This window comes from Pempheris klunzingeri, chromosome 12, assembly GCF_042242105.1.
Source record: "Pempheris klunzingeri isolate RE-2024b chromosome 12, fPemKlu1.hap1, whole genome shotgun sequence".
NCBI lineage: Eukaryota > Metazoa > Chordata > Actinopteri > Acropomatiformes > Pempheridae > Pempheris > Pempheris klunzingeri.
Window position 1 is genome coordinate 2,806,082 of NC_092023.1, and position 21,789 is coordinate 2,827,870.

General features: G+C 42.7%; 1 protein-coding gene across 1 annotated transcript in view; it reads right to left on the reverse strand.

The window, feature by feature from the left end:
• Positions 1-473: 473 nt before the first annotated feature.
• Positions 474-21,789, reverse strand: part of adgrb3 (adhesion G protein-coupled receptor B3) — a 103,121-nt gene continuing 81,805 nt past the window's right edge. Inside the window, exons 16-30 of the mRNA XM_070840799.1 lie at positions 20,343-20,469; positions 19,126-19,229; positions 18,929-19,031; positions 11,863-12,013; positions 9,926-9,995; positions 9,465-9,531; positions 8,120-8,205; positions 7,678-7,776; positions 7,149-7,320; positions 6,779-6,874; positions 5,899-5,938; positions 3,767-4,446; positions 3,592-3,627; positions 2,529-2,633; positions 474-1,212 (exon numbers count right to left, since the gene is read on the reverse strand). Of these exons, the coding sequence (XP_070696900.1) occupies positions 1,024-1,212; positions 2,529-2,633; positions 3,592-3,627; positions 3,767-4,446; positions 5,899-5,938; positions 6,779-6,874; positions 7,149-7,320; positions 7,678-7,776; positions 8,120-8,205; positions 9,465-9,531; positions 9,926-9,995; positions 11,863-12,013; positions 18,929-19,031; positions 19,126-19,229; positions 20,343-20,469 (2,125 nt within the window). The 3' untranslated portion in view covers positions 474-1,023. The remainder of the gene's footprint in view (positions 1,213-2,528; positions 2,634-3,591; positions 3,628-3,766; positions 4,447-5,898; positions 5,939-6,778; positions 6,875-7,148; positions 7,321-7,677; positions 7,777-8,119; positions 8,206-9,464; positions 9,532-9,925; positions 9,996-11,862; positions 12,014-18,928; positions 19,032-19,125; positions 19,230-20,342; positions 20,470-21,789) is intronic.

Consider the following 21,789-nt stretch of genomic DNA (forward strand, 5'->3'; position numbering starts at 1 on the left):
ACAGTCGCTGTCAATCATGTTATGGTAGACGTCTAATCTGTATAAATCTCACCAATAAGTGTTCGCTGTGTCATCCAGTCACACGCCCTTCATCTGATTTCATACATTCAATCGTCCTCTTATCAAAGCACAGTGAGTAATGACTTCCACAACCAACAAAGCACATAAACTTGACACAACCTCTGAAGCAGTACGAACATATTTCCTCTTTTATTTACATTCCTTTTCAAATGTTAACATTTTTCGCTATAACTTTTGATCAGGTTGGCATTTGTTCTCATTAAAATAAATTGGCACAAGTAAAACATATGTAGACAAAAGTTTATTTACACCATACAACATTTTGTTTTTAAATATTTTATACAGAGCTGCAGATGAGAGAGCTTGCTGGGATCCTTCAAGCAGATTCTGCAGTATTAAAGTTGTGAAATATATTATTTATATAAAAGTGAGTATTATCTTTATTGCATTTAAAGCAATGAAGAATGTAGCTTGACAAACATTCATTTTAATATGACAGAAAAAATCCTCTTTGCCTCCCATGTTTTATATTATAAAGTAAAAAGTGTAGTAATGGCCAAACAGACTGTTATAAACTTTTTAAAAACCTGCATAAATATATACATTGTGCTCCCGGGTCCCGTTTTTATGAAATCAAAACTAGACCCGATGAAGCTGGGACGACATGGCATGTCATTTGCTTTGTGAGGTTTCTTCTAGAGAGTTTTACCTTTTTTAGCCAATTCCTCAACAGATAATTTGAAACACATGATGGTAAATATTGTACACCAGGCTGCCCCACACTAAGTACACTAGTGAGAATACAAAAAGTAACACTGATGTTTTTTTCCCTTTTTTCTTTTTTCTCTCTCCTCAGTCCTTGTATTGGCACGTAATGTCCCTGCCACACTATAATCCAGATATGTATGCCAAGGCTGTTAGAAAAGTCTGTTGCTTTATTCAGTGCAAAATACATCCCTTTCTCCTTCTTTCCTAGTTTGCATTTTCTCCTTCTTCCACCCTCTAGACCTCCGTTTGGAAGTCTCCCTCCTGGACGTCTAAGGGCAAGTTGACACACTTTTCCCACTCTGCAGGCGTCATCTCCAGTGAGTCCTTGGTGTCAGATTCTAGTACATTCATAGTGGCGTAATTCTGGTACTCACAGGCTGGATTGTAGCTCTCCCATGGGTTCTTGTTTGGCATTGCCTTGTCCTGTGAACACGGCCAGTGGGGTGTGATATTAGTGGCATGACATCCTCTGCAGCTAAACTGTTATTTTGACAAAAAATAAACTTTTCCAGAGAAGTCATTTCATTCAAAAGGGCATTATATGGATTCCTACCCATTGCTAATTGAACATAATGGATTAATGCTGTGGAAAGCATCAAATAACAAAAGATAATGGTAGTGTATTAAATGTGACCATGCTTACACTGTTATCATGGAGTCATAGCAGAGTTGTGTTTTCCCCAAGCTCAGAAACTGGTGCATTTATGTGGGCTTCATGTGTGAGCCATCCAGCTGAATGTGCTCTCACTGACACTTCCAAAGACACTACTGCAAATAAGGGAGAGACGCTGCTCCCAGTCTGGGAATATAAAATGGATACTAATGTCTGCAGCCAGCTCTGCAGTAGATACATTTGGGGGGAAAAAAAGAAAAAAGGGGGGAGTGAGAATGTAGTGTAGTTATCGTTTACTATACAAAAGAACTTGCACTGGTAACTAAGCAACAGGCCTCAAATTACACCGTGCTGTAGGGGTGATTGAAATGTGAGTGAAAAAGGATTACATGCAGCCAAAAGCCTGCTGCGTAGCTGACATTGTCTAATAGTCTGGCTGTGTTTGGTCACCAGCCCAATTTCTATTTGTTGCATTCACTACGAAAAACACTGCTGCTCGTCTGAGGGAGCTGGATAAAGCTCCACATTCCCATTGTCTGCAGCTCCAGCCAGGTGTGGAGACAGATGGGGGGGCTTTTGATTCGCAGTGAGGTCAGGGAGGATTCTCATAATTCGCCTGACTTCTAGATCCAATGTGACAAAGAAGACAAGTTCCCCCCCCCCCTCCCCTCCCACACACACAGTTGCAGTAAGAGAACAACAAACTTAAGGTAGTATTCGTATAGATGTTGATAGATTAAATAATCTGCCATGCATTAATGGAAAAATGATGGGGTTGCTAAGTAGATAAATGTGCATGTAAATAAAAGTGCATTCATGGCCTTGCATTGGAATGGATGCACTCTATTGCAACAAGATTACCAAAGGTCTTTCTTCCCTGAGACTGGCCTTGTGGAGAAAATGCTTCCGTGCTTTTAAGGGGCAGCTCCCTCACTCGCCCCCCGCCAGCTGCTGGCATGTCCACCATGTATAGGAAGGTTCACTTCCACATGAATATTTTAGCTACATAACCGCTCATTTGCACAATCACACATTATGCGTCCTGCACCGGATAACTAAAGAGGGTATTTGGATGTTGCTCTCTTTAATTGGCTGACCGCCACCCCCCTGGTTTCCTGTTACTCACCATGCTGCCCATATTTGGTATGTCTCGAAATCGGTCCAGGGTTTGAAATTTCTGATTCAGTTCCTGGAACAGCTCCATGTGTCTTTTCCTGGTGTGCATGACTTTCTGCAATGGCAAGGGTTTTTTCTTTGGTATTGACAGCCAATAATGGAAATGCATCTTCTTCTCCACCCCCTCCAACTCTGATCAATTTGTTAGTGTCATGGTAGTTTACTTATAGGCCAGGTTTGAAACAAATCTACTTGTCTCTGCATACATATATATATATATATATATATATATACACATATATATATATATAAATATATAAAAGTGACTGCCAAAATAAAGGAAACACCAAGATAATTAAAGTTAGGGCTATACGACATCGAAAAGGCTGAACTATTTTAATTGGCAGTGGCTGGAGGATCTGGATTAAACATAATTCTTCAGTGACAAATTGCCTCATTTAGAGTTTTGGCGGCGTAAGGGAAATCCTTATAATCAAACCTTGGCACAAATCTTCCATTTTAAGGGTTGGTGTGCACCTAAGCTAAAACAAAATGCACCCCACGCTAAAATAGCTGCCAGAACCCCCATGTTTCCTTTACTTTGAAAGTGTGTACAATATATATGCAGTAGAGCCTGATTTAACAATGCAAAGGAAATGCTGGAACCTGCCAAAGGGGGTTTGGATTGGTGTTCGCAAGCCAATAAAATCATTGTTGAAACCAGTGGTAAAATCAGATGTGAAATGTGCAAATGACTTTAAAGCATACATTTTGAAAATCAACGTATAGCTAATGGATGTAGGAGATGGAGGAGGAACAGATGTAGATGAACTGGTGCCCTGTTTGTCAGTTGACAGCCTTGCTTTTATCTTAACTACACAGCATCAATAAATCTCATTGAGCCAAGGCTGTGTAACTCTAATAAACTTAAGAGGCACAACAAGTACTAGTAAATCAAATGACAAACACAACTGCAAAAAATGACTTTTCTCTGCGTAAAAAGCTAGATGCATGTACTATGAAAATATATATATATATATTTAAAAGTTATTTATTTTATTTTTTTTACGTACCTCGAAGTCCAGATCAGAATATCGTGATTTTCGTCTCTGTGAAAGTAAAACATGAAGGCAGTGAGTTATTAAGTGACCAGTTTAAGAGCGTATGCATATTAATAAACATGTGTGGCATATTTAAGGCTTTTGCAGCTCTGTGTCCTCTGCGCTTGATCCACATGAGAATATGTACCTCTAAGGAGCTCATAGATATTGTGGACCCTGTCTCACTCCTAGAAAGCCCCGCACTTTCCTCCATCTCAGCGAGGAAGTTCTTAACGGCCGTGCGAGGTTCAAAGGGCAGGTTTTGCATCTGCTCCGGAGCGCTAGGATACTGCTGCTCCAGATTCACATTCATGTGGTCCAAGCCTGACGGGCTGATATTGAAGTCAGGACTCATCTTGTAATGCATCAGCCTCTCGTGCGGCAGCGTATCCATAGTGATGTTCATCTTGGTGTCGTCTTTCAGGAGGGTGGACGTGTTGCACGACCCGGAGACCGCGGCTGCAGAGGCACGGGGCATGACTATGTAGTCTGTCTCCATCATCTGGCCCTGGATCGAGTGGCCCTCCATTTCATGGCCGCCCATGTCATGGTCGCTCTGGCGCATGGCGTCGTCGGTGCACAGGTAAACAGTGCGGCGCATGTCGGCATTGCTGTCAGCCATGCACTGCTCTTTCAGCTCACCCACTCCCATCGGCATGTGCAGAGCCGAAGGCTGCTGGATAATCACTTTGGAGATGATGTTGCCAGGCAATGTGGAGTAGTTAAGGCCCTCAGGGGCCTTCTCATCCTCCTCATCATTGAGGGAAATGCGGGAGAGGGTGCCTGTTATGGTGGCGGCGCGACAAGAGCCCATGTCTTTGTGGAGTGCTGCAGGGCAGAGTGATACGAGGATTAGTTGGAATTTCTCAGTAATGAAAGTAGTGTCACAGTTTTTTCTGTGTTTATCCAGCATGCAGCCAAAAGGACAAGAGAATCCAAATCAATGGAAACCAATTCTCGAGGGATTTTGTGCTGCAGAGGGAAAACTGTAATGGCAGGACAAATAACTGTGAATATGCATTGAGTGTGACATTACAGCTTAATGCAAAGGGACACAGCAGATACAGATACAGCAGAATCTCTAGAGGACGTCAAAGTAAATAAGGTGAAACGGTTTTATTCTCTCCCTGAACTTCTCCCTGCCAGGCAGGATGTAGCTTTCTGATCCTAATGTTGTGATTGGTGATGACTTTTTAATGCTTCAAATAGTTTAAGAAAGTATCTATATTCAGAAATACTTTGTGGTTATAAGAACACATCGCCCTCCCCACTGAGCAGTTTAAACTTTGACTCATAAATCAGTAGGAATTATATTGTCTGTTGAAAAAAAAAAGGCCTGTCAGGAAGATTACAAGGACAACAAATCAGATCCAACACTAGCTTTTTGTTTGAGAGTAATTTAGTGCTCAGTGTGGACGCTCTGCTATTCATACTGAAGGGTGACGCTGCAGAATATTACTCCTCCCACCAATTTAAACTGCGTGAGCCCAGAGAGAGGACTGTGAAGTTTGTTGCTCTCCGACTGCAGCTCCACTCCAGTCTGAATGTGGTCATGATTTATAAATGACACCTGTCTGCTCTGCCTTTTTGTATCTGGTACGTTCACTTTAGCTTTACAAGGCTGCACAGCATGAAGGAACGTGGGTCAGAGGAGCCACACGGCCCTTTTCCTCTCTTAACAAGCTGTGTTTCTGAGAGCTCTGAATAATGGTCAGCTTGGTTATTCCCTGCTGATCCATTTAGGATGTGTTCTTCATTGGTTTGGAAGGAATTGGAGAGCGAGAGAGACGAGGCTCTGGGCATGCATTAGCTGCCAACACTGGTTACACGCAGGATAAATTGCACGATGTCTTGGGAGCATGTAGTTTTCTTAAATCATACCCTTGTCTACCAACAATTACTGTGGCTCAAAAGTGCAGAGGAACCAAGATTGTTAATTTCTCACTAGTATGAGATGAGGAAGATCTTCCTCCCAAAATGAGACACATGCGCAGCTACTCTATGACGGCATCAATACTTACAAAGGGCATCAGCCAGAAGTTGGGAAAAGTTGCAGTTATTCACATTTATTGCAGTAAAAATAAAGTGAATATCCAACAGCTCCTTTTACACCGTTTTGTTCTCAGTTTAAAGTCAGTGTTTTGTTAACTGTGAAAAAACTCCTGTGGGGACTGTTGGCTGTTATGTAACCTCAGCTATTTTTTGCCACCTAACCTCTTTTGGGCTTTTTACATGCAAGGCAAGGAGGATCTTGTTAATAAGAGACCATCTGTTCGTTACCTGATCGGCAGGCGATGTCCACATCTTTCTCAAAGTCCGTCTGTGGGTGGATGACAGTCAAATGGTCAGTAGTGCAGAACATAAAGCCATGTATATCGTTTAGTGTGTATGTACAGATCCACAGGCATAGCAGCCAGCTGCAAGATTAGAATCAATACTACTTATTTTTTATGAGTTCTCCGATGTTTTAAAGAAATGCAAAGTGGTCATTTTTCCCTCTGTTTCATGGTAACAATACATCAATAAAAGATCTATGGAGAAAAATGCAACAGCAGCAGCTGGAGGGTATTTTGTGCTCGCTGCTAATGACTGCATTGAACCAGGGGGCCGTGACACCATTCTGCTATCATGAAAACTATTTCACTCTGAGGGGCATTAGAATACTAATGGCAGATCATTGCTATGATGTGCCAGTGGCGGGGTCGTGCTAGATGAAGAGACTGGTGTCCCATTTCAAAGGTCAGGCAGGGAACAGTCCTCTATTACCCGGTGAGAGGAAATGAGAGGGGCGCATGGCAAACATGAGCGGTAGGTCCAATCAAACAGAAATAAAGCATTGGGCTTAGGGCCTGAGAAAACTAAAGAGACCTACTGCCATTTATCAGAGGGCCAAGTGTCCACGCTGCATGTAATCACAGCTCTGCAAAAGCATTGTGTGGAAAATTACAAACCTACGGGAAACAATGCAGAATGTTGTAGAGGCCATATTAAACTGAATAATAAAGAGTAGGGGAAAAAAACGGCATGAAGAGTTAAATTAAGGTCAATGGAGAACAGGGGGGGGGGCTGCATGTGTGTTATAAATACCCAGGGAACATTGGGTCTTCTTAAATTATAGAGGATCTAATGGTCACAGATAGCAGGGAGTAACTGTGCCTACCATTATCTGAGCATGCCCATTAGGGAAGGTTCCTGTTGCATCACCACTGATGGGGTCCTGGCAGTTTCTGAGCCGACATCTGAAAGCATCTTGGACCTAAAGACGGGGAATTAGTTTTTCATCGTGGCCACAATACTGCATAGTACACCTTTTTAAGAAACAGGTCATTTACAGTTCATTATTCTCATCTGTCAGCTCTAAAAAGAAACACAATTCTAATTCATTTAGAATTTGTAAAGGTGGTTAAGCTCTGCAGCAAGTTAAATCAGCTCAGATCGAATCTGTGATTCCTGCAACGTTAGAAAAACAAGTGCATCCACGTAAAGAAAGGTCATGAGTGAAAGAAAGATGACTTAAAATCATCCTCTACCTCTCTCCGTAGGACACAGTGCACCATCACGATGACAAAACCCTGCAGTGAGTCAAAGACGGCAAAGAGGATCTGAAAGAGGATGGAGCGCTTGTCTGTCATGGCGAGCACTGCAGACATCCAGGTCAAAGCCAGCAGAGGTAGGACGACACAGGAACTCCACAGGGACGCCCTGAGAGAAGGAAGGAGGGATTGTGTAGAGGAAATAAAAGCAAGCAAATCGGTGTACATAACACGATAAGGCCTGGAGGGGAGAGCAACGTCTCTATCAGGGCCCTCTCACTCTGGAGTAACAGCAGGGCTTTGACATCTACGCTCGTAGTAATGTAACAGAAGAATGTAACATGGTGTGCTTATAATACATGATATCCCTTCCAGTCGACCTGATGTACTGTGGGTGTAACTGGAACATTAGTTTACGCTGCAGTGGACTGCAAGATGGTGTGTATTGTAGAGGTGGACGCATGGTACATGCAGAGATTCCCTGTAGCATCATCTTATTGATTCAGAGACACTGACAGGCACTTACATTGCATTGCTAGCTGTAGTTGCTGATAAAGCAGTTGTTGATACAACGCCACATTTGGCACACTTGAGAGTTAATCCTGTATGCGGCTCACTCATCTGTCTGTGGGACATAGAGACAACAGCATGACAAACAACTCTAACGGCCACTTCCCCGGCTTTAAATTCTCCCCTGTCATATTAGCAACAGCAGAGGCAGCCAATGTGTGGGCGTTTTAATGATTTTCATCTTGGACTGATTCTGCCAAAGAAATAAGGAGCCACGTCGCTCCCATGAGAGATCTGACCTCTTTATGTTTATGCCTCTAATTTCCTTTCAACGGCAAGAAAAAGGAGGTCTAAATCTCCATATGTATAAGAAAACCATATTTATATTTTTGATTCAAGTTGAGAAGAGAAAAGTTAGGAAGAAAAACGGAGGTACTAACAAGGATGTGCTGTCATACCCTGCTCGATGCTTCAGCTTCTTGTCCAGTATGCCATCTCTGGACACTAGCTTATTAAACACCAAGATACCGATCACCATGTTGACCTGTCGGTAGGAAGGGGACAGGAAAAGGGTTCTTTCAAAACCATTGTTACAAACAGTATAGGTGCATAGGTAGCAAATGATTTAATGCCATTATCCCGCTGGTTTCCCTTCTCACTGAGCTTTGACCTCTAGCGTCTATTGTTTGCTCATCTCTCTGACATTTCAGCCAATGGACGAGGCATGCCCTGGATACTCAGCCCAGCACAACAGCCTTGAGATCTGCTTGACAAGCAGCACTTGTCTTCCTCAAAGGCACCTTCTCCTATTATTAGCTGTGCCTACACTAATAGAAAACTGAGGGAGATTTACAGAAGCCGAGAAGAAAATCCTTTAAAACATTCGGCTACAATCTGTTTCAAACTCCTCTAGCTGGAGAGCTCATTAAGTATTTATACATTTACATTTGGGGGAGTTTTTATTCAACAAGCTTTGCTACTGTGAGACATTTTATCATGATGTTACAGTATCAATACAGTGATAAGAGCAGGATGGTGTTCTTTGTCACTGCAGGGTTGTTTCTGTCATTTCTTAAAGATTAGCTTGTGTTCCTCTGAGGTCCGTCAAACTCAAGACGTTTAGTCACTTTTCGAAATATCTGAAATATGGGAAATGGCTTTATTTCGAGTCTCTCTACAGAACAGAGGTTTGACAATGAAAACATTACTCAGTATTCGCGGTCCTCTGTCCCTCTGACACACACTTAGTGATTTGCATAATCACATTCTTTGTATAATTTTCTCTGTACAACGATGTAAATACACGATGATTAAAATCCCCCAGTTTAGTAGATTTTGAACAGATCTAACGCATAAATACTTTATAACCTCAAAGCTACATGGAGCACCATTATGGTGAATGAAAGGGAATTACTTGAGCACATTGCCTGATGGGACGCTCATTACTTTGACTTTGAAACCACAGTGCGTTTCCCGTCAGGCATTTTCTTACTGTAGCAACATTTTGTTGAGTTTCAACTCGGTGCAATTGTGGTTTGTGTGTCTCGCTATTTGAAAACAAGAGAAACATGTCATGTTTTATTTATTATTATAATGCAAGATTTTGTGTAGGAAGATGGATTTATTCTGATATAGTTTGGATAACTGTATACAACATACAGAAAGATCAATACTTAGAAACACCTGCACATTTTTCTGATGCAGGCTGTTTTTTAGTGTGTTTTTAAAGTTACAAGTCTACGTTTACCTCATATTCACAGCATATAAACATTTAAAACTGGACATCTGATGACTGAAACATACCAGAACAACAGCAGCTGCAGGTCCAACAAAGGCATACAGGAGCCCTCCCTCCAAAGACAGCCAACAGCTGCAGGGAAAGCAGGGAAAAACAGTTAACTCCCTCCAAGACATTAACATCCAAGTTAATGGTGCACACCAGCATACAATTGTATTTCCCTCAATTGTCAGGGGAGAAGTGCCATATGCCGTAACTCCATTTCCAAAGTTTCACAGGATAATAAAATGCTAAAGAGATTTTAAGCAGTGTTTATGTGTTTGGTATCCAGCAGGGATACAACTCACCCTAAATTGGGGTCTTGCTGTGCTATTTTGAAATTTGATTGGGTTCAAGGGACTTTGTTTATGGCACTATTTAGGATAAGTAAGCCACTGCAGAAGCACTTAATCATTACTCTTAAGTGTTACCATGAACCCACCGCTTGTACTGAATAATGCATCTAGATTAAAAAAGAAAAACTTACTATAAGGGAGTTCCATAGCCCTTTGTTTTGGTGAATCCCATTGAAACAGCAACCACTAAAGCTGGTAATCCTTTAAAAGAGAAAACAATCAATAGTTATTTGAGCAGTTCTAGTTGCTTGTCAGAAATGAGCGCATTAAGCCCACTTCAATGCAGAGAGTCAGCCTCTGTGCCTTCCAGTCATTAAACAAAGTGCAGCTCCATTCGCTCTGTTAGAAGCCACACTGTGAGACGACGCAATCATCTGAGTTTATGATCAACTATATGCATTTCAGTATTTCAATCAACAGACAGCACAGCGTTTCATTCAGCGGCTCAGGAGAACAGGCTGTACTGTGCTTTGACAAAATGGCAGCAGTGAATCGAGTCCAGAAAACCACGTAGTGAAATTTCATCACTGTACTGTAAGAACTTTCCCGCCCTGCACACCTTTCTTTTCTTTTTTATATACATATATATATATATATATATATATATATGAGGGGATTGTTGCTGTACAGCTCCTCATTATAGATCGCTGTAATGGATTCGGCCCTCGCTACCGTGTGCTCAGCATATTAACGCTTTTCTTCGGAGCAGCGCAGGCAGGTGCTATTGATGTAATCAGTTTCCTGGAGGCACGAGGCGAAGACCCTGTGGCCATCCAGTGCCTCTCTGCAGTGCTGAAGAGGTAAAGAGTGCCGAGCGAACACAAGCATGTCATGAATCACCGCACAGGCAAACAGCCTGGTGGAGACGCTGCACTTCAAACAGGCTGAATTAAGAGACAACAGACAGCGCGTGCCGCTCTACAAATCTGATGTGAAAATGTTTGTGTGTTGTGGTTGAACACACCTGGTGATCCGCAGAGGATCACAGTCATTTTGTTTTCAAGTCATTACGTATGAAAAATGGCATCCATGTTATGTGACACCTTCTTATTGATGCACAACATTAATTGTGTTGTTTATCATCAAATTATCAGTTGTAGCTGGTTTTTCGAAATTCTTTCTGATTGTAAAACAGCCTTTGTCCATTTTTTATGCAGCAAGCAGTGGCACTGCAATGACTAAGAGAGCCTTGTTTGTTGCTAGGTAACAAGAAGAATGAGTGTGGGCTCTTTCATAATCAAATTTCATGAAAAAAAAAAAAACATTTAAAGGAGAGATTTCTAGTCGTCAGTAGGAAAGAAGCCTTTGGACAAAGATGCAGGCTGACATATATCAAATGAAGGAATTAAAATCTGTCAAATTGTGATACAGATTGTTTTTGCCTGCCTGTGCGTATTGACAGATATGTATACTTGTCATTATTTCATTTATTAGTGATGTGATATTCAAGTGCAGGGAACACAGCGTGGGAGGCAGAGAAACTGAGACCCAGACTAATTAAAATGTGTCGCAATATGGATCATAAAAACATTACACTGGCTGCAGGTTGCTACCTGTATTTCACTTGTGATATATGTTCATGTTACAAATGCTTTAACGTTAGACTTTGGGAAGGACTTCAGAATAAGAATGATCTCTCAGATCATGTCGAGTGTAGAAATTCAATCACCTTTGCGATCCTTCATTCTCCTGAACTCTATTTCTGAGGTTCTTGGATAAAATGTATTCTGCTGCAGCGTAAATGCTCGGCTCACTCCCTCTTTATCAGACATAAGGTCACTGCAGCCTACTATGGGAGAGCCGCACCAGTCTGTCTCCCCCCACTGCTCAAGGCCAGTCCATTTACCCAGCCCTCAGAGAGCTTGACTGAAGCACAAAAGCATCACAACAAAGAGCCTGATAGGATGAAGATCTGGCCGTCCCACAGAGAGGATGAGAACAGCAGACGGAACAGACACACAGTTACTTGGAAAGACACCTTGGCCAGAGAGACCTTGAGAGAAAATGGCAGCTGCGAGGTACGATGGGAGATAATGAAGAGGTTTAGGGGAACATGCTGCTAACTCACCCCAGCCCAGGCACAGAAAGCGCTTGCGGATGAGCCTGGTCCGGACCTTTCCCGTCACTGCCATGTAGGACTGCCAGGCCTCCGTGAGGACCCAGCAGAACGATGCCAGGAAGAAGAAGTGCAGAAAAGCTGTCGTCATGATGCAGACACCCTGTTCATACAAGAAAAATATATACATGGTCAGAAACAGACACATTCATCAACGGTGGATTCAAAAGCTAATATAAAAACAGATGTGCATGACAAACACAAACACAGACTCCATCAGATTACTGTAAAACAAGACTGCACATTGATTACATTGATATTCCTTTGTTTCCTTCAACTATTCCTGTCTAGACCATCCACCTGATTACCATCATGTGCAGTGAATGAAACAAAGCGTCCGCTTAAAGTGCAGCAACAGAGGTGGCAACAGTAGTAAAGATCAGAGCCAGGCTAGCTGACACAGAAAGCCATGGCGTAGCATTCCTCTGCACTAACCCTCATTAGTATGCTGGGGATCCCACCTGGAGGCATGTGAGCCAAGGTCAACTGTTTTACACAGAGAGGAGGGGAACAGACCACAATACTGCTTAAATGACACAGAACGCACACGTCGAAGGCAGCAGATTGCACTCATGCTCGACAGTGTTACTATTCAACTTCATTAGCTTGTCCGTCTTTGTTCCACGGAGAGGCATCTCCAAATGGGATTGTTTGGAAGAGGATTAGAAATAAAGAAGTATCCTTAGGAATCTTGTCATTGCACACTGATATTTGCGAGTGAGAGGAGATTAAGCTTTTTTTTTTTTTTTTCCCCAGCTCAGATTGTTTGCAGTGTGAAGCTGTGGTAATATGAGCGATGATGCACAAAGAGGGAAAAGATTGAAGTGTATCATCTCGTCCCAGGGCGTCCACACCATACTGCGAGATCTCCCATACACTTAACATCCCCACTGAGAACACCACAGTAAACCATCCATCGCCTGCACTGTTCATGGGGTTCATATGAGACAATAATCCTGCATTACCTCATGCATGAAAAGTGGGAAATTCTGTTTACCTACAACCATTAGGGTTATTAATTACATCAATGTGGATGCAGGTAGGAGAAAGTTATTAAAATTCATGTCGGATGCTTTCGGGGCCGTAAGCATGTTCTAAAGTCATATTCCCAGTGTCTTTGATACTTACTGTAAAGTTTGTGGTCTTTAAGAGTGGACTTAAAAGAACATCAGTGTACAATGAGCAGCCTATAAAGTAGAAGAACCCTGCTTACGTTGACGTTCTGCAGTGTTCAGGGTTTAAATACCACAAATGTCTCACAGTAACCAGACTTTTTCATTTTTACGAGACTGTGGAGCTGCTAATGGTGCAGAGATGAAAGTATCACAGCAACACATCAAATCAAAGCTTATGAAGCTCCCGTGACGTTTTGCCACCTGTCCATGTCGTAATTACAGGTGTGTGCAGCTGCTTTGGTAGCCACACACACACACACACACACACACTATATGCTCTACATGTCTCTTTAATAAGCTTCGAGTAAGAAATAGCACTCGTTGTGCTGCATCATAGCTACACACTGCCTGCTTCTGGAACATTTCCTCCTGTTTGTATGGATGCATGTATCCAGTGACCCGTACGGCAGCACACCGCTGTGCTGTATGTGATTATTACCGGATAAACATGACAGATCGATACAGAAACTCTTCTGTGAAAGTGAAAACAGCAACTTCACATGCTGATTTTTAAGTTAAAGAGACAGAGAGGAGAAGGGAAACCATGTGGGACTGTCATGTATGGCAGCTACTGTATTCTGCCTATAGACTTCACATCCAAAGGTAGCTCTAGTGTTTCTGTGCGCTGTCCAAGGTGCTGAAAATAGAGCCTGCCTTGTTTCCTGGAAACGGGTCACATGCAGCCGTTATGTTTCGCGGTTCACTTGGGTGCCTATACCGTCCAGCCTCATTAGTCCTTGTAAATAAAAACTGTGCTTTTGGACGGACAGAGAGAGGCGCATTATGAGGACGTTGTGAAAGCGCCAGTTTAAGATGGGTAGCCGCACAAGAACAAGGTTGAAATCTAGAGTTCACACTGCCCTTTAGAAAAGCAAATGCTGAGAGATGTTGAGCGCACTCTGTCAGTATCCATGGAAACAGAGGAACTGAGGAAAGGACCACATTAAAACATAGCAGAGCTGATAGACATGAAGGTAATGGTAGGGGCTGACGGGGTGTATTTCAAGCAGGTTCAATAATGGTGGTTTTAAGGTCAGGACAGGAAATGTGAAGAAACTCTTACCGTGGCATGACTAAACTCTGACTAAAAGGTCTGGGCCGAGTCTCGATGCTCTCTCAGATATTAAGTGAAAGCCTGTTGCCATGTTGCACACTTTGCATCGTAGCGCAGTGACAGGCCACTGGACTGAAAAAGGCAGCAGTGACATATTGTTGGTGTGAAATCTGAAATGGGATTTCAGTTTTAGTTATCGAGTGGCTGGAAACACCCTCCTCATAATTGGATTAAACTAATGTTGACTTGGTGATTAAATTATTTTCTTCAGAGCTCTGGGCATTTTTATTTGCCAATCACTGTGCATCCATTATCCAAAGTAAACTTTCAGTGCAGCTAACAATGTTGCTTTTAACACATATTTTCACTGTTGCTGCAGCAAACACTTAGCGTTAGCGTTAAGAGTAACACGCTCGCTTGCTGGAATGGAGCTTATTAATTAAAGTGTTTTAAACTGTGCAGGAACATTATTTAAAATACTGTAGTATAATGTGGACCAGACCTCATGACATTACTTTTATCTTCCCCTCGGTTCTGAATCAGTGTGGGAGGAGGAGGCTGGTTGTTATTTTGATTGAAGCACCGTTTGAATCAAGCAACAAGTGCTTTATACAGTAGGTGTTTGGGTGGAGGACATTAAAAACTCCAAACAACAAAGTGGTGGCGGCGGCGAAGTGTTGTTGAACTGCAGATAAACGCTGAACAAAATGCACTGACTTTGCCTCTGCAGTCGGTTCTATGGATGATGCTCACACCATGTGAATTCATACTTGACCCTTGTACTCCTGCCTACTTTATTTCAATATGTAACACTCTCAAGTTTCCAAATAAGGCACACAGTTGTTTTCTTGAGCCTCACCTGAGGATCCCTGCTGCTTATTATGCTGCTACCAAGCATGCAGGAAGGCAGGTGTGCTGATTTGTCCTGTTTCTATTCACAAATCATTTAGTTAAATGGTGTAACCTTCAAGGCCGGGATGAATTAAACCTCTTTCCTGCACCCTAACTCTAACTGTAAGGGAGGTCAGACTCAGTGTAATAAAAATATTATATTATAGCTCAAACGTGCATGCTGCAGCTACTGCATGTGTGATTTACAGCACATATGTGACCTCGATCGTGGCTGTTTAATATTTGGTGTCGAATACCAGATCGGTTTGCCATTTTTTATTACAATTGCCAATTAATGTTGCACCTTAAAACATGTGGAGGGGCTGAACTCACTGACATCATGGGAATTATAGTAGTATTTCATTCAAAGGAGAATTTTCAAGCTCTTCAAAATTATAAGTATATTAAATTTTGACAAGACACCAGCTACGATAAGCCATCTGTGCTGATACATGACACGCAGCGCTTAAACAAAAGGTGATAATTGTTCATCTCCTGACGCATCAGGAGGTTTAGACCCCCAAAAATGGAGAGCAGATAAGTCGCACAAAGCTGTTTATCTAAAGAACTGTGTCAGCTCACAAAGCTCTTAACCAGAATTGACTTTATGACATGTTGAGAGTAAGATTTTTTATAAAAACCAAACATTTCCCTCTGATGTTTTTATTGGCTTCTCTTAACAATGAAAGGACGGGTTTGACCCTTCCCTACATAACCTACAATACATTTTGACTCATTACTGGATGAACAGCATCACCCTCTCTGACTCCAGGGCTCCTTTATTCTACCTTCCCTGGCAAAACCAACGGTGTCTGCTTCTCTTTGTCTCCTTTCCATAAACCAAGATGAACAACGACAGAGGACAAAGAAAAAGCAGAGACAGGCAAAGGTGACTCACTGACTCCCTGCTCCCAGAGGACACCTCCAGACCAAAGAGGTAATTTCTATTAGATGATGAGCAAGTCTGAATCCACAAACAGTGGAGCCAATTATATGCACTTCTTACAAGAGATGGAGGAAAAACAAGTGAGGCAGTGTCAGGCAGCATGGCAATTAAACCCACACAGGGGCTATGTTTTCTCCTCTTGCAAGCCTACCACTCAAACACTGGGTTCCACAGTATGTCTGATCAAACAAATGAAACATTTCACAAATATTATTACAACAGGAGAGACGGAACAAGGAAACAATAGTAATAAATTGCATCGTGGAGACTGAAATACAGAAATGCAGCTTTCCGACTTGACTGAACAACAGCGTGTTTTACTTTTGCTGATGACCGGCGTCATAAGAGCTGGCTTGGTCTCAAGGTGTCCAATTAAAGCTTGAAAGTTTGTTTCTTGGAGCTGTGAGGAATTAATAATCAAAATTCTGGTTCAGCTATTTGAAAACTTTACACTGGTGTAATTCTAATGAATTCTATGATTCATTTTTAATATTAAAGTCTGCTGGTCTTTAAGCTTTTTGTACAATCAACATAAGAAATACAAATATGGAAATCTGGAGTCGTGTTTCGGGCTACCTGATGAATGTGAGTCCAATATCCACTGCTCTTTTGCCTCTGTTTATGGTCTCCACACGCTTTTTACCTGCCAAACATTCACCAGGTTAAACCGGCAGGTTAATGAGAGCCATGAGAGGGAACCGGAACAGTAAGGTTTTGGGCCGTGAAGCCAATACAAGGCTGAAAACGCCTCTTAAATCGTCTCCTTTCACATTACATAGAGCCGTCTGATCCACTGGTAATGTAAAATATTGATTTGTGCAGCTTCAATCTTCAGTATACTAACATAATAACAATATTGGCCAATTGCAAAAAAAAAAAAACAGTTACTGTTCCTTTAATCTGGCAACCTGTGAGTCACTCAAGGTAGTTTGTAGAGTCAGCTGCACAAATGACATCCTCAGTATGTCAGTGCATTTTCTGAAAACCACCTAATCTCTCTGCAGATTTCAGAGACAGATATCTTATTAGGAGCATGCCGAGTGAGTATTCTGTGTTAAGTGGTGGTCCTCATAATCAAGAAAGGAGATAACTGGAGCTCTGATTAAATCTGACAAGGCTTCAAATCAGCTCAGCTTTAAAAATGCCCCGAAGCTTTGTGCATTCATAGTCTTGGCTCTTACTGTGTGCAGGATGTAAGGGCCAGCGAGGAAACAGATGAACTTATCATGTGTGGATGCTGGTTTTCCTTATTCAAAGAGCTTAACATGGTCTGTGTGATAGTTACAGTCCATATTCAGACTGTAGTGTCACCAGGACCTAACAAACACACCTCACCTTCATTAATCATGATTCAGTTTTCATTGAACATAGAAAAATTAATGGCAGGAAGCATTTTGATTTATGAGCAGGGTCTCATCCAACACGAGCCCCCCAACTGCTGGTGGGCCCATCTGCTCACAGAGCAAGTCATACATGTAAGCACAGCGTAAGTAGTCCTGCTGTACAGCACCAGCAACATGCACGTCTAATGACCAAACACCCCCACAGACATAAATGTTTTGCGAGCACTTTAAAAGCTTTTTGGCTGTGTGTTACATGTACTGTTGAACTTCACTAAAATCTATGACAGCTGCAACGTAAGAATGTCCAAATACTAAAACGCCGGCTTGCTAACGAGCCAAAAAACTAATGAGAATGGATTAATGAGGAGAAACAGAGGGACATAACGAGATGAGAAGAAGAGAGAAAAAAAAAAAACAGTGTTCCTTGCAAAAGGTAAAGGTATGCTGAGAATATGGTTACACAATAAAACGGACAATGTGTCATTCTGTAGTGCTGCCAAATGACTGAGAAGGGCATCTGTGTGGGCAGCTTGTAAATCCCAACTACTGTTTGCCAAACAATCTTTTACATTAGCCACTTGTTTACTGGCCAGTTATGAAGCCAGAGAGAGGAAGTGATACATATTTATTGGAAACAGTCCTCCTTTAACTATAGTAGTTTGTCCTTTTTGAATAATGCTGACTCAATTTCAACTTTCGCTCATTGACATCTGAACAATAAAAAGTTTCGTGTCCCTCTGTGACGGCTTTGAGTCATTTCAGTAATGCGCTCTGTGCAGAAAATCTAAGCAAGAGAGCTGCTTTTTATCCCCCAAACCTGCATTTAAGGCGCGTTTTACTGTCACGTCACCGTTACAGGATCCTTTCACGATCATTTCACTCGTCTTTGATTGACCGGTGCACCGTGTCTCCTGGTGTGCATCATGTTGCACTGCTGGATCTCCTTAACCTTTGCAGCTGCTCATCAGTATTTCATCTCAAAGTCATCTGACTCTCCTTTTTTTTTTTTGTTTTCTTTATGGTGTTGCCCTTTTATTTGCAATTAAAGCTCATCACTGCCTCGGTGCCAACAGATTGGGGTTGTCTCAAGTTTAGCAGAGGACAGTGTAACTCCTGATTAAAGACCAGTGGTCCTGCGCCAACACACAGCAGATCTACATCATATGGAGGCATTAGAAACATTTAATTTTCCATTTGGATAAATTATGAAAGCTTTTCTGCGCAAGACCCAAAAGAAAACGAGTGCTATAACGTAAGGGTCATATTCTACCAGAGGTGGAACATAACAGACACTATTTAGGCAGATTAGACTTCTAGTGCTGTAAACGAAGAATGAGACTTTTCAAAATAAAGGTGGACAACTGGTTCTCAAATTGATTGGGAGCAGCTGAACATGATGGAGTTTCTCCTTTAAAGCCATCCTTGTGATATTCTGCTTGAATAAGTGTCACACACAGCTGTCCGAGCACATTTCCTTACATTACAACACAAACTTAAAGAAAACTGAGCTCCACTGCACGAATAACCCGTGCTTAGCTCTTTGATAGCGCCCATAAAACGACCACAGGACCTCCAGCAGCTCTTAAAGAAATCCTTAAATGACACTTACCACATTGTGGGTCTGCGTTTGTCCGACGAGGATCAATATGTTCGAGCAGATTATAGATAAACAGAAGTTGAGCAGGATGATGGATCGTTCTGAGCGAATGTATCTAAAGAAACAAAGAACGACAAAAGCAACCAAATCAGCGTGTTTCTTCAATTTGTAGTCGGGTGACATTATTCATCGTTATGTGGTGCACTTACCTCCACAGCACGGCATAGATCACAGCCAACGTGATCAAGGAGAGGCAAGACAGACCACAGCCAACTATCAATGTCACAGATGGGACCCCTGAGTACTCCATGGTCTGTGGAGGAGACGGAGCAAGACGAAGCCGTCAGTGGGAGGTTGGATGTGGTTCATGCAGGACAGTAAATCTTTATTGTTGCCCAGAGATGGAACCAATCAAAACAACCACCACCAATCTGAATAATCCACAGTGGGTTCCTTAATACGCTGTGAGGTTTTGAAGTGCGTGCATGTGTGGGCTTGAAGGCTGTTTAGATACAAGCCTGAAACTTTCCACCTCTCTTTGCTGGATTATTATATCACAAAACAATGGAGGCTGAAGCGGAGCCACTCTTGCCAATGCAGGCTCAAGAGCAACAAAATGCTGTGCTCTGTCTTCATTTGCTTTTTCCGCTCGTAATTTAAATCAAGTGAGCCGGCCGACCACAGGCCTGCAACTCAGAGCTACAGTCAGACCAGCTGTACGTGGGTTCATACGTGATGAACACTAGACGTGACTGAGCCACTGCGAAAAGGAAGAAACAGCATTTCTATGGCTACAGGGACGTTCTGCTGTTGAATATAGAGAAATAGATAATAGCTTTCTTTGTGCTGTCTCAGTTCCTGCTGTGCACTGATGCAGAGGCCACTGTGTTCGTCTCTGTGTTCTCAACGTTAATTACTTTATCTTCTCACTAAATGACAGGCTTCTGCTTCCTTTACTGTAGTCTGATTCCAGCACACCAGCCCCAAACATGGCTTACAGATCCCACCTGCAGGATTGGCCAGGCTCTCTCTCTCTCTCTCCGTGTCAGCGAGGCAGGCAACACAAACATGTTAAATCTGACAACTTTTACCCTCCTCGCTGACCAAATGTGCATTTTGACTGATGAAGAAGAAGAAGAAGAAGAAGAGGAGGAGGAGGCACTGACACACAAGCAGCAGCATGCACACACCCTCCCCAGTTATCTAAATCTATGTGCAAACTAGAAATACCCCCCACAATCTCCCCTTACCGCTGAATTACTATTTAACGGGATTAGCACACCAAAGATTCAATTTCCATTTGCACCAGCACACACACTGACACACACTGACACACACACACACACACACACACACACTAGCAGCGTTTCTCCTTTACATTGGCCTATAAAACCCACACTGAATAACAAATCAATAGCCTACTTACTATTTCTCTTGGTTGCTGAGCCAAAATGGCGAAGGTAGATACACGATCACATAAGCATTTTGTATGGGATGCATCTGTGAGCACCGTTTTACATCCTTTTGCAGACCAGGCTCCCCAAGAATCGTTCCTGCAAGGAGAAGGCAGGCAATTAGAGGTTTAATTCCAGCGGTGGCACGACTTCACAGGACTTATCGACATCGCTCCGGCTTTGTATTTAATTATTTATTTGAATCGGGAGAGCTATAGAGCCGTGCAGACTGTCACGATTGAAGGCAAGGAAAAAAAAAAAAAAAAAAAAAAACAGCCAGCCAGCCAGCCAGCAGACTACCGACGCGGCTCTGGCTCCAAGCAGCGTTTGAGCCGGAGCAGAGCGAGGCAGCGGCGCGGAGGAGGGGGAGGACGCACGGAGCTGTCCGGGCACACCGGTGCTGATTGATTCTCCATACGCAGATAAATAGCAGCAACTGATATCAGAGCACCATTGTTCCCCATAATGCTGAGATGATATTTACCTGCATGTCTGTCTGCGTGGTTCTCTAGTCCTCTAGATCTTTTCCAAACGACTCTTTGCTTTTTTTTTTTTTTTTTTTCTCCTCTCCTCTCTCCTCTCAATGCACCTGCTATCCTTTTCTTTTCCCCTTTCGGTTGATCTTTTTTCCCCTCAGCTGTTTTAATTAGCAGCTTTTGAATGCTTCCTTAGGGGGAATTTTCACCCTGGAAACGGTGGACAGCATCAGATTGATACTCTGTTCCTCTCTGCTGGTGGGAAGAGGGGGAGGTTGGTACAGTGAAAAAATAAACGCACGCTGTCGCAGGATCTGCTCATTCGGCTGCAAGTCTAACGATGTGACGGGGATAAATGGTGTTTTTGGATTATTCCTGAAAATCATTTTGCACGAAAGTTGTCGCTCCTCGGTGCGAAGCGCTTTGCTAAAACCACTGCAGGACTGATTCCACCCCGCGGAAGCAGCGCGAATGGTTGCAGCCAGTCTCCACTTCACACCACTAGCAGGTGAAATGAAAGGAGCGCTTCTCTTCCATTTGTCATTCGCCCCCCACTCATGTTCAATCTTCAGAAGAAGAAGAAGAAGAAGAAAAAAAGCATCCTCCTTGATTAAACACCCTGTGTGGGAACTTCAGTGCCACAAACATGCAGCCTGACTTTGGGTCTCTGCTGCAGCTCATAACCACATATTAACATTCGTGTCACAAACGCTGAAGCAAACACCTGTTGTCCTGCAGGACACCTTGCTGTCTTTTCCCTCTAAAGCATCCCACTCACTTCAAGAGGGCAGGACAAGGTTCACGGCACTGATCCCGAGGACAGAGCACAGGCTGATGATTTGTGTGCAAAGTGGCCTCTGCTGTGTGAAGCAGTCCTGCTTTGTCACTTGATCAATATGGCAGCAATATTTATTATTCCTGGAAGGGACTGCGGAGCCCACTG